Source organism: Macrobrachium nipponense, chromosome 12 (genome assembly GCF_015104395.2).
Source record: "Macrobrachium nipponense isolate FS-2020 chromosome 12, ASM1510439v2, whole genome shotgun sequence".
In the NCBI taxonomy this organism is placed as follows: domain Eukaryota; kingdom Metazoa; phylum Arthropoda; class Malacostraca; order Decapoda; family Palaemonidae; genus Macrobrachium; species Macrobrachium nipponense.
Genome location: NC_087205.1, coordinates 46,703,100 through 46,713,099, shown reverse-complemented (window position 1 = coordinate 46,713,099; position 10,000 = coordinate 46,703,100). Strand labels below are relative to the sequence as shown.

The window sequence follows — 10,000 nt, the reverse complement described above, 5'->3', positions numbered from 1 at the left end:
GACATCATGTGCTTTTGGAAAGAGTCAGGATTGGCTTGTTTAATAAAGTACAGGATTTGTTGCCTGATGCCTTTAATGGATAAAGTTCCACCTTTTTCCCTCTTAAAGAGGGCCCCGATGAGGATGAGGAGGTCCTGGATAGAAAGGCTCGTAAGGTTGAAACTGGACAAAGGGAATCATCTTGTGGAAGAGGTAGTACTTTTCCAAGGTTTCCCACTCATCAAAGGATCTTCATTCTTTGCCAAAAAGCTACGTTCCGGAGAAAGGTAGGACTTCCCCTGTGGGAAGGAATTGAATATGATCCGGATCTCTGGATAAAGCCGACAGTTCTGAAATTCTTGCTCCTGAAGCCAGGCTTAATAAAAATAGGGTTTTCCTTAGGGAGGCATCATAAACGAGCATGTGTCATTATCGGTTTCGGAAGCCAGTTTTAGAACAATCGTTTAAGAACCATGAAACTGACGTAGGCTCACAGAAGGCCTAAGTCTAGCACATGCCTTAGGAATAGACGAGAAGTAGGTATCCGTCAAGTCTATGTTAAATCCAAATTGAAATATCTTTTTCAAGGCTGACTTGTTTGTCGTAATCGTGCTAGCTGCTAAACCTTTTTCAAATAAGGATCTGAAGAAGGATTATAGCTGAATTAACTGTCATGATTTCTGATATCTGACTCTCTCCAGGAAGGTTTGCTAACTTTTTGAGACAGCAGCATCATACTGCCTCAAAGTTGAATCCCTTTTATCGGATTCCAAGAAGAGAATATTCTGAGGGTCAATATTCGCATCTCTTTTTGCCGCAAACTTCATGAAATCCATAAAGTTAGGGTTTTGAGAATCCCTGAGGAAGCGAACACAGTCTTCGTTTGTACTGACTGGGAGAGCTTGGGACTGGGGATCCGAAGAGGACGAAGGCCCAGTTTCCAGAATTAGGTGGATACCAATTGCTCTTCGGCCAGTCTGGGCTACTAGAGCCACTTGACCCTTGAATGTCCTGAGTTTTGTTCAATACTTTCATAAGGAGATTCACTGGAGGGAAGACGTAAATCTTCTCCCAGTTGTTCCAGTCCAGAGCCAGGGCGTCCGTGGCGTAAGCCAGAGGGTCCAGGTTGGGGGCTACATAACACGGTAGTTTGTGGTTCGCTTGGGATGCGAAGAGATCCACCTGTAGCCCTGGGACTCTTTGAAGGATCCATTGGAACGAACTGTTGTCTAGTGACCATTCCGACTCTAGGGGTACTGATCGGGATAGGGCGTCTGCTATGACGTTTCTCACTCCAGCTATGTGAGTGGAGGAAAGATGCCAACTGAACTTGTCTGCCAGGGAGAAGATGGCTACCATGACGTGATTTAGATGACGTGACTTGGAGCCTCTCTGTTTATACAATGTACTACCACTGCGCTGTCCAGGACTAGCTTTATGTGGGAGTACTTTGTGGGTGTAACCTTTTTAGAGTCCAGAACACTGCCATTGCCTCCAGTACGTTTATATGGAACTGACGGAACTGGAGTGACCAATCCCTTGAACCTTTTTGACCTGGGAATACCCTCCCCAGCGCTTAAGGACGCGTCTGTGTGGATGGTGATCCCTGGTGGAGGGAACTGAAGGGGTACTGACACTGATAGATTCTTGACTTTTGCCCACGGCCGAAGCCGATTCTTTAGAATCAGAGGCACTGAGGATAGCTTGTCCCTGGACCTGACATTTGCTCGCGAGCGCCAGATCCTGGTTAGGTCTTTCAGTTTGGCTTTCATTAAGACGTTCGTTACTGATGCAAACTGAGAGAGCCGAGGATCCTTTCCTGAGCTCTCCTTGATGCTAGTTTGTGACTTAGAAATTGCTTGACTGACTTCGCTATTCTTTCCTTTTGGTAGATGGAATCGACAGAGTGTGGGAGGATAGATTCCATTGAATGCCTAGCCACTGAAAGTTTTGACTCTGGAGTGAGTCTTGACTTGGACTTGTTTATCTTGAATCCTAGATATTCTAGGAACTGGATCACTTTCAGTGTAGCCTTGTTGCATTCCTCGACTGATGGGGCCCAGATCAACCAATCGTCGAGATACGCCACTACCATAATCCCTTGCGATCTGAGTTGTTGCACTACCACACTTCCGCTAGCTTCGTGAACACCCTGGGTGCCACGTTGAGTCCGAATGGAACTACCTTGAAGGAGAATGTCCTGGTCTCCTATCTTGAAACCCAGATACGGACGGAAGTGTCTTGCAATAGGGATATGATAGTAGGCGTCTGTAAGATCGATAGAGGTGGTGACGGCCCCACGGGAAGTAAGGTCCGCACCTGTGAGATCGTGAGCATCTTGAACTTGTCGCAGCGGATGGCTAAGTTTAAGCGGGACAAGTCTAAGATTACCCTTCTTTTTTTGTGAGCCTTTCTTTGGCACGCTGAACAAGCGACCTTGAAATTTTAATCTCTTGACTCTCGCTATAGCTCCTTTCTGAAGGAGGTCCTCCGCGTACTCTGTCAATTCTTTGGAAGGAAGTTGACGGAAAGGTCTGGCTGGAGGTGGGTTCGTCAACCAGCTCCAACCCAGCCCTTTTGACACTATGCTCTGAGCCCACTGGCTGAAGTTCCACCGGTGGCGAAAGTGAAACAGCCTCCCTCCTACCTGAAGTTCTTCATTGGTTCTGGTAACCGCCTCGGCCTCCTCTGAAGTGCTTTCCCCTATTAAAGGGGCCTCCCGATCCTCTCCCACGAAAGGACCGCTTACCTCTGCCTCCCTTACCCGAGCGGTCATACTTCTGAGAAGCTTGACTCTCGAAGGCTTGATTGTAAGCTGGAGAGATGGCGTATGAGGTAGAGGGTTGAGGCTGAGGGGATATCACATAAATTGGCTGTGATTGACCCTTAGAAGTGGAAGGTTGGGCTGTCTGCACTAACGGCACTGCTGGAACTTGTTGAGGAAAGCGTGGTTGCTTCTTCTGGTAAGGTTGGAAACGCCTGGGTTTTCCTCTGTCCCTTACCTTTAGGTGTCAAGTCTTGTCTCCTCCTAGCCGTAAGGCCCCAACGGTCCTTAAGGCTCTGGTTCAACCTCGTAGCCTCTGCCTGGACTTCCTTAACCATAGCCTCTGGGAAGAATCTGCGCCCCAGATGTTAGAGGAGAGTAACCTATTCGGCTCATTGTCGAATGGTTGCCCTCTAGCAGACATGCTTCCTACAATTCGTTCTAGCAGTGGCAAACTCGAACATATCTGACTGCACCGTTTGAGTCAGGGCTTTGGTCATAAGCTTAAAATTCGGTTCTGATCCATAGGCCATGGTTGCTACCTCAGACATAGCCATAGAGTTGATGATCTGGCTAGTCGTGATTTTGCGTCAAAATTCAGCTTGAATAAGACTATCTGGGAAGCCTGGGTAGCTTTTCACCAAACTGCTCCATAGCACAGTCCGGTTTGAGTTTGCCAGCTGAGAATGTATTCGGCAAGTCTTCCCACAATTCTCCAATGAAGGGAGTAACGGAGATGTGGGATCTGCTTCTTTCAACTGAGGCATGGGTTCCCCCTTCTGGGCCGCTGAGATGGTCGACCTTGCTATCTTGGTTAGGAACGGGAGCGGGGTACTACTCATCCATTGTGAAATGGTAAAGGGACTTTTAAATGGTTGTATCTTGGTGTTTAGAACAATCCATGTCCTCTAAACATCTGAGCCATTCTCTCTGAGCCTGGTCTCGTGAATAGAGGACTGTCTCCTTTGGTACCCTATCGTCCGAACCATAGCCGAAGCGTGAGCCTTGCGTAGCCTATGAAAGGAGGCTGTAGGCCTTCCGGGTAGAACTCGAAGTCCTCTATTCTTCGAGTTCCAAACTCCGGGAATGGAGATGAGACCGTCCTGGAAGGGGGCGTATGACGCTACTTCTCCATGGGTTGTTCATAGAGAAAGCAGGAAGTGAGTCATACGGAGGAAGCTGAGTTTCCACTTGTGTTGGAAAGTGAGGGAGAGGCTAGAGGGGCTCTCTTAGCCCGGCTATAATAGTATCTTGGGAAGTGATTCCTATACGACAGGCGAGAGATCAATCTGTTCCATACTACTCTTTAGGGAGGACCCAACTAGGTCGACCCACCTGTTGCAACAGGCCAGCATTGGAGTCCAAAGCCGGACGCTGCTGCGGAGGTGGAGGGGAGGTGGCTCTGAATTGGAACCAATGGTAGCGGAACTGGTGATTCTGCCGGAGTGCGAGATCTCTCCTTGGATTTACTTTTTGAGGACTTAGAGCCGGAGCTAGAAGCTTTAGACCTGTCTGGGCCGGGATTGCGAGCCGGAGACTTACGTGAGGAAGAAGACGAGGACGTCTTCTTAGACGACGATGAACGTCTTAGTCAAGGTCATCCACTTTTAGCCTTGACTTAGGTCCTAACCGAAGGCCTCAGGAGGAGTATATAATTCATCACCCGTAAGCCTTGGAAGGATGGAGAGGGGATTGCAGGGGTAGAACGAAACAGTCACACCCAAGGGCGACCCTTGGGTGCCTACATTACTTACCTCGACCAACAGGTCGTCTACCTACCATCGGTTCAACATTAATATCCAGGGGTTGCGACATCCGTGGAGATATCCTGGTCTTGTTCAGTTAAGGAGGCCGCCAGCTGTTGTTGGATAAAGGCGATAGTCGGGTCCGCCTCTACTGGTCGAACGTAACCTGTCGCCTTGCCTCCGGGGAAGATTAATAGTGCTAACCGCTTCTCGAGGATGTAGGGCTGACCCTTGGCGGCGTTCTTGCCAAAACCTCCGACCCAGGCCCGCAGGGTTAGCCAGTGCGGTATTCCCTTACTGCCGGAGCCTGTAAGAGAGGGCGTATTTTAGATTTAAGAATCACTTAAAACTAAAACTTAGAGTATAACTTCAAACTAGATGCCTTAAGTTAAAGTAAATGATGAAAACTTAAGCACTAAAAAAGAAGCGGAGCAGCTACTGGAGATGGAATACTTACCCCTTCCAAAAGCTGGCTCACCAGATCGTAACATATGGTACACGTCTCATGGTACCAGACCTGGATGTCCCCGTGCGGAGTCGCGCATGGAGCATGGGACCGGCAAACTTCGTGTCCACAGGGGGTCCTGAAGTGTAGCGGAACATCCCGGATGCTCACAGTTGGTGGCCTGTAAGTGGGAAGACACATGAGTATCTTAAAAGGCATCACTTACAGACTAAAGGACAAAAGAACTCCGTTACATGCCGGAGCTCGGAAAAAAATTTTTTGGGCATAACCCCTCCCTGCTTCGCCTGAATAGGCTATAATCCCGGAGAGATCCGGTAAGATATGAAAGGGAGGGGGGATGGTTTAAGGTACTTAAGATAAACTTATAGATAACTTAAACCTAAACACAAGCGAACCGGACTAGGTCCAGTGTGAAGCGGAGTGTAGTAACTCAGCAATACGGTAAGGTTAGTAGTGACCTACTGTATGTTCCGGTCCACTCTACCGGGTGGACTAGCCCCTTCCGCTGGATACCAGGACTCCGATCAGGGAGGAGCTCTAGTAAGGAGGGAAAGGGCGAGAGGACATACATGCTCGAGCTAGCCCGGAGCGACAAGGTAGAACAGAGGGGGGAAGGCCAGGGCCCCCCACAACGTACCACCCGGCCGGACCGAGAAGCCGGAGAGGTCGAGACCAGTCTGGGTCTGTCCCGACTCCCTAGCCCCTCCGCCTGAGGAGAGAGAGGGAGGTAGGCTCGGGTATGTGGAGCGAGCATGGGCAGACCGACCCACCCCCGCCCGACTCTATGGAAGAGCGGGAGGGGGGGGAAGGGTGACTGGGCAGGCGTCTGGCTGTCCCGTGATCACGAAGTGACCACGAGGCGGTAAACTGAGATACGATCACCAAACCTAGGCCAACCAACTGATCAGAGAGAAGCTATCGGGAAGCAACTTGAACTGAAAAGCGGTAGCATACAGGCCCACGGGGCTAAAACCAACTGATCAGAGAGATACTATAGGGAAGCAACCGAACTGATCAGCGGTAGTATAGGCTCTATGAGCCAGGACCTAGGCTAAGCCAGACGCCTAACTAACCTAACGATGATAAAATACATATAATAAATAAAATAAAATGAAAGAGAGAAAGTAATATAGCAGGAGAAAAAATCCAGGAGTGTACGACTAACCCGAAGGCAAGTCTACCACTCAAAGCTAGTCAGAGGCCGATACTAAGAACCTGGACTAGGGTCTGGATAGAAAAAGCCTACAAATAGGTGAAATACATGCATGCATGACAACCTGAGTAGACCTTAATCTAAACAAAGCGGATAATCAAATAGAGCGTACATAAATAAGGGATGTTCTAGGTATGGGAGACCAAGAACGAACCCATCACGCGGCAGAACCATGCTGCCATGCTTCCGACCCCGAGAACGTATTTATACCTAAAAAACGGCAAATACTGTCTCAGGGACGGAAAAAACCAACTAATCGTAAATACTGAGTACTTAACTTAGCTGCTGCGATAGCTGCACGCTCCATTATAGTAAAAATCCACGAAAGGGCAAAAAACAAAAAAACACAGGAGAGAAAATTAGCACGTGTGGCTCCTGGCGCTAACTTATAAAGGATGGCCACCAGAGGCGCAGCAGTCGGCAGCATGGGATGGAGTAGTAGTAGTACGAGCTGCTCACTCTGTGGGTCGGCTCTCCTCATGGAGGGTTTTTGTTGTGGGAGATTTCTATTGGTATTTGGCTCGTGGTAGTGGTCTCACTCGCCTAGTGTTCATACCGACACCCTCTTGGAGGGTGAGCGAGTCAGTTATACTGACCTTTTTCTTTATTTTATTTATTCTCTGGTATGTGTTAGTACATTTACCCTAGAAATAATAGATTAAAGGATATTTCGCGCAGCGACACGAGCTGAGCCCAGAAAACACTTTTCAAGCATTCTCTAAATACTCACTATACCCTAAATACTCACTAAACATTCACTAAGCACTCATTATACTCTAAACATTGACTGAGTCTCACTTTACACTAAACACTCACTAAACATTCAATAAGCACTCACTATACATTAACGCTCACCAAACCCTAAACACTCATTAAGCACCAATACTCACTAAACTCTAGATGCTCATTAAACCCCTACACACTCATTAACCACTAAATAGTCACTGAATATTTGCTAAACTCTTGCACACTAAACTTTCACTAAACACACGCCACTAAAATTTCATTAAACCCAAAACACTCACTAAACATTCACTTAACACTTCGTCATTAAACATTCAGGATAAAAAGATATTCACAATTACACTAAGCCTCTGTTCAATTTGCATGGTTACCAGAACTTTCAAGATGACCACAAGGCTCTGGTATACAGACAGCATCTCCAGATACTTACCCTCTATGTCCTGTATTGTATCTCTTCTTTTTTCTTTATTCTTTGTACTTAAAGTATTTCACTACAAGTTACAGTACATTACTGTCCACATCCTTAAATAACATGAACTATCATAAACATACAAGCAGGAAAGGAAGCAATTTCTAGCCAGTCACGCATCCAACACTGCATCCCCAGCCAAGTAAACTGCTTCACAGCTCCACCCACCTTCCAAAGTAACCCCTTTTCTGTGTGAGTTCTTCTACATAGCCATACTGCTCCTTCTCTCCCATGGTGCTCAGCCATCAGACCCATTCTCCTCTTTGGAAACTTCTCCAGGCTTCTCCCACCCCCCAAAAACCTTTTCTCAGTGTGTTTATGAAGGTAAGCAGTGTTACCAACATTTTCCTGAGGCTGCACAGCATTACCAACAGTCGTGTATGTCGGATAATGTTGAGTTCCAGATAATGGTGATCCTGATAATCAAGGGATTGCTGTAGTAGCTTTACAGCACAGGGAGATATTGTAATAAGGACTGTAAGACATCAACTGTTCTTATTGCATAAACTATGCTCCCTGTTCATTGTTATATATTATTTAGCTCTTTATTTTGTTTTTCAGCTTGAATGTGGTCACGTATTCCATGCTCACTGTTGCCGCACCGTCTTAACGCGACGTTGGCCTGGACCCCGTATCACATTTACCTTCTCTTTATGTCCCATCTGTAAGGTTAGTGATTACGTTGCATTTAACAAAGCTCTGCTTATGCATAAGGACCTAATCTTTGAGCATGCCTTCACTTCATTTTGGCATGATTTATTAAGATTATATAAATTAAGATATACTATGATGAACAATTCTTTTAGAAAAACTTCAATGAATTTGTTTATGAAATAATAAATGGTACAGATATTATATTGCAGACAACTCAATAATGGAGTTATGTGAAGTTGTAAATAAATTTTCTATCTACTCTGTCATCAGTGATTTCTAACATTATGTATCAGTCCGTCATCAGTGGCTTAGAAATTAATTCGAAAATGTTCAGAATATGCACACCGTCTCTATTTTTACCCCTATGGTAATGTTGGATTAATATATGTAATATATATACATATAATATATTATATGTATATATATCATATAATATATATATATATAATATAATAATTATATATTACGTTATATATATATTATTTTTATATATTATTATATTTATAAATAATCTATATATATATAAGTATAATATATATATTTATATTATTATATATAATATTATATATTATATATATAAATAAAGGTTTTTTTGCCACAAAGGAAAAAATGAAAAAGCGAGATAGTCAAGTACTTTAGGTCCTGTTCGGACCCTTTACTGAGGCAAACTGATTTTACAGAGAACAACATAGTCAAAAGAAGGCTTAATATACAAACTGACTACAAGATTAGCCATAAGGGCGATTTTCACTCTACAGAAAGGAGGAGCCGCCTTAGGGTAGCCACACCTTGAAGGATACACGCAGTAAACAAGTGATTCTTCCAGAAAACAGTACATTTTGAAAAAACACGGAAGCATATACAATTTAATATCATGAATTTTTACACAAATTTTCCCCAAAAAATTATTATTAATGAAAAGACGAAAGAAAATATAAATATATATATCGAGCAAGAGAGAGAGAGAGAGAGAGAGAGAGAGAGAGAGAGAGAGAGAGAGAGAGAGAGAGAGAGAGAGAAATAACAACTATATGCATGTGGGACTCATTTATTAGTTGTTCATTTATTTTAAGGTCCTTCATAAACATCTTACAAATATATGGGTCCAAATGGTACATACCCAGACTAAGATTTAGGTTGTTTTTATTAGTGATTTGTATAATTGCCGATTCCAGTAAATTTCTTGAAACATAATCATTAGATCTAGCAATTACCGGGAGGTATCCAACCCCAATTAATACAATGAGATTTTTCACTCAGATGGATAAACAGTGCATTTGAAGTCTGGGCTGTTCTAACTGAATACATATGCTGCTTAATACGTACACATAAATTTTTACTTGACTGACCAACGTAAAACGATGGGCAACCCTTACAAGGAATTTTGTAAATGATGTTGTTATTTGTTACGGGACTATTCTTAATTAGCATATCTTTAATGGTATTGTTATAAGAGAACACTACATTAACATTAAACAATTTAAATATTGATTTTATGGTTTCAAATCCACAAAAGTAAGGTAAGCTAAGTACATTTTTAGGCATTTCTTTTTCATTAATAGCAACACTATAAAACTTTTTGTGAGCTTTTTGATAACATAAATCAATTAAATGAGGTGGGTAACAGAGATCGTTTCCTATCTTTTTTATGTATTCTATTTCTTGGTCCAGATATTGTGGACTCGTGATACGCAAAGCGAGTAGGAACATAGAAGAAAAAATTGAAATTTTAATATTAAGATGGTGGCCAGAATAAAAATGTACATATGTTAAATTATTTGTGGGTTTTCTATAAATACTGAATTTGCATTGGAAAGATTCTCTATGTATTAATACATCTAGGAAAGGGATGACATTGTTATTTTCAATTTCAACAGTGAATTTTATGGATGGCACTAAATTATTCAATTTAGACAGTAAATCATTTACATCGATACCACCAAGTAAGACTACTAAGATATCATCG

General features: G+C 43.7%; 1 protein-coding gene across 11 annotated transcripts in view; it reads left to right on the top strand.

The window, feature by feature from the left end:
* The window catches only part of LOC135224515 (E3 ubiquitin-protein ligase MYCBP2-like), a 1,655,355-nt gene that overhangs the window by 1,594,798 nt on the left and 50,557 nt on the right, over positions 1-10,000 (top strand). For all 11 annotated transcript variants that reach the window (XM_064263565.1, XM_064263560.1, XM_064263570.1 and 8 more), the window contains one exon: positions 7,942-8,049. In XM_064263565.1, coding sequence (XP_064119635.1) covers positions 7,942-8,049 — 108 coding nt within the window. The remainder of the gene's footprint in view (positions 1-7,941; positions 8,050-10,000) is intronic.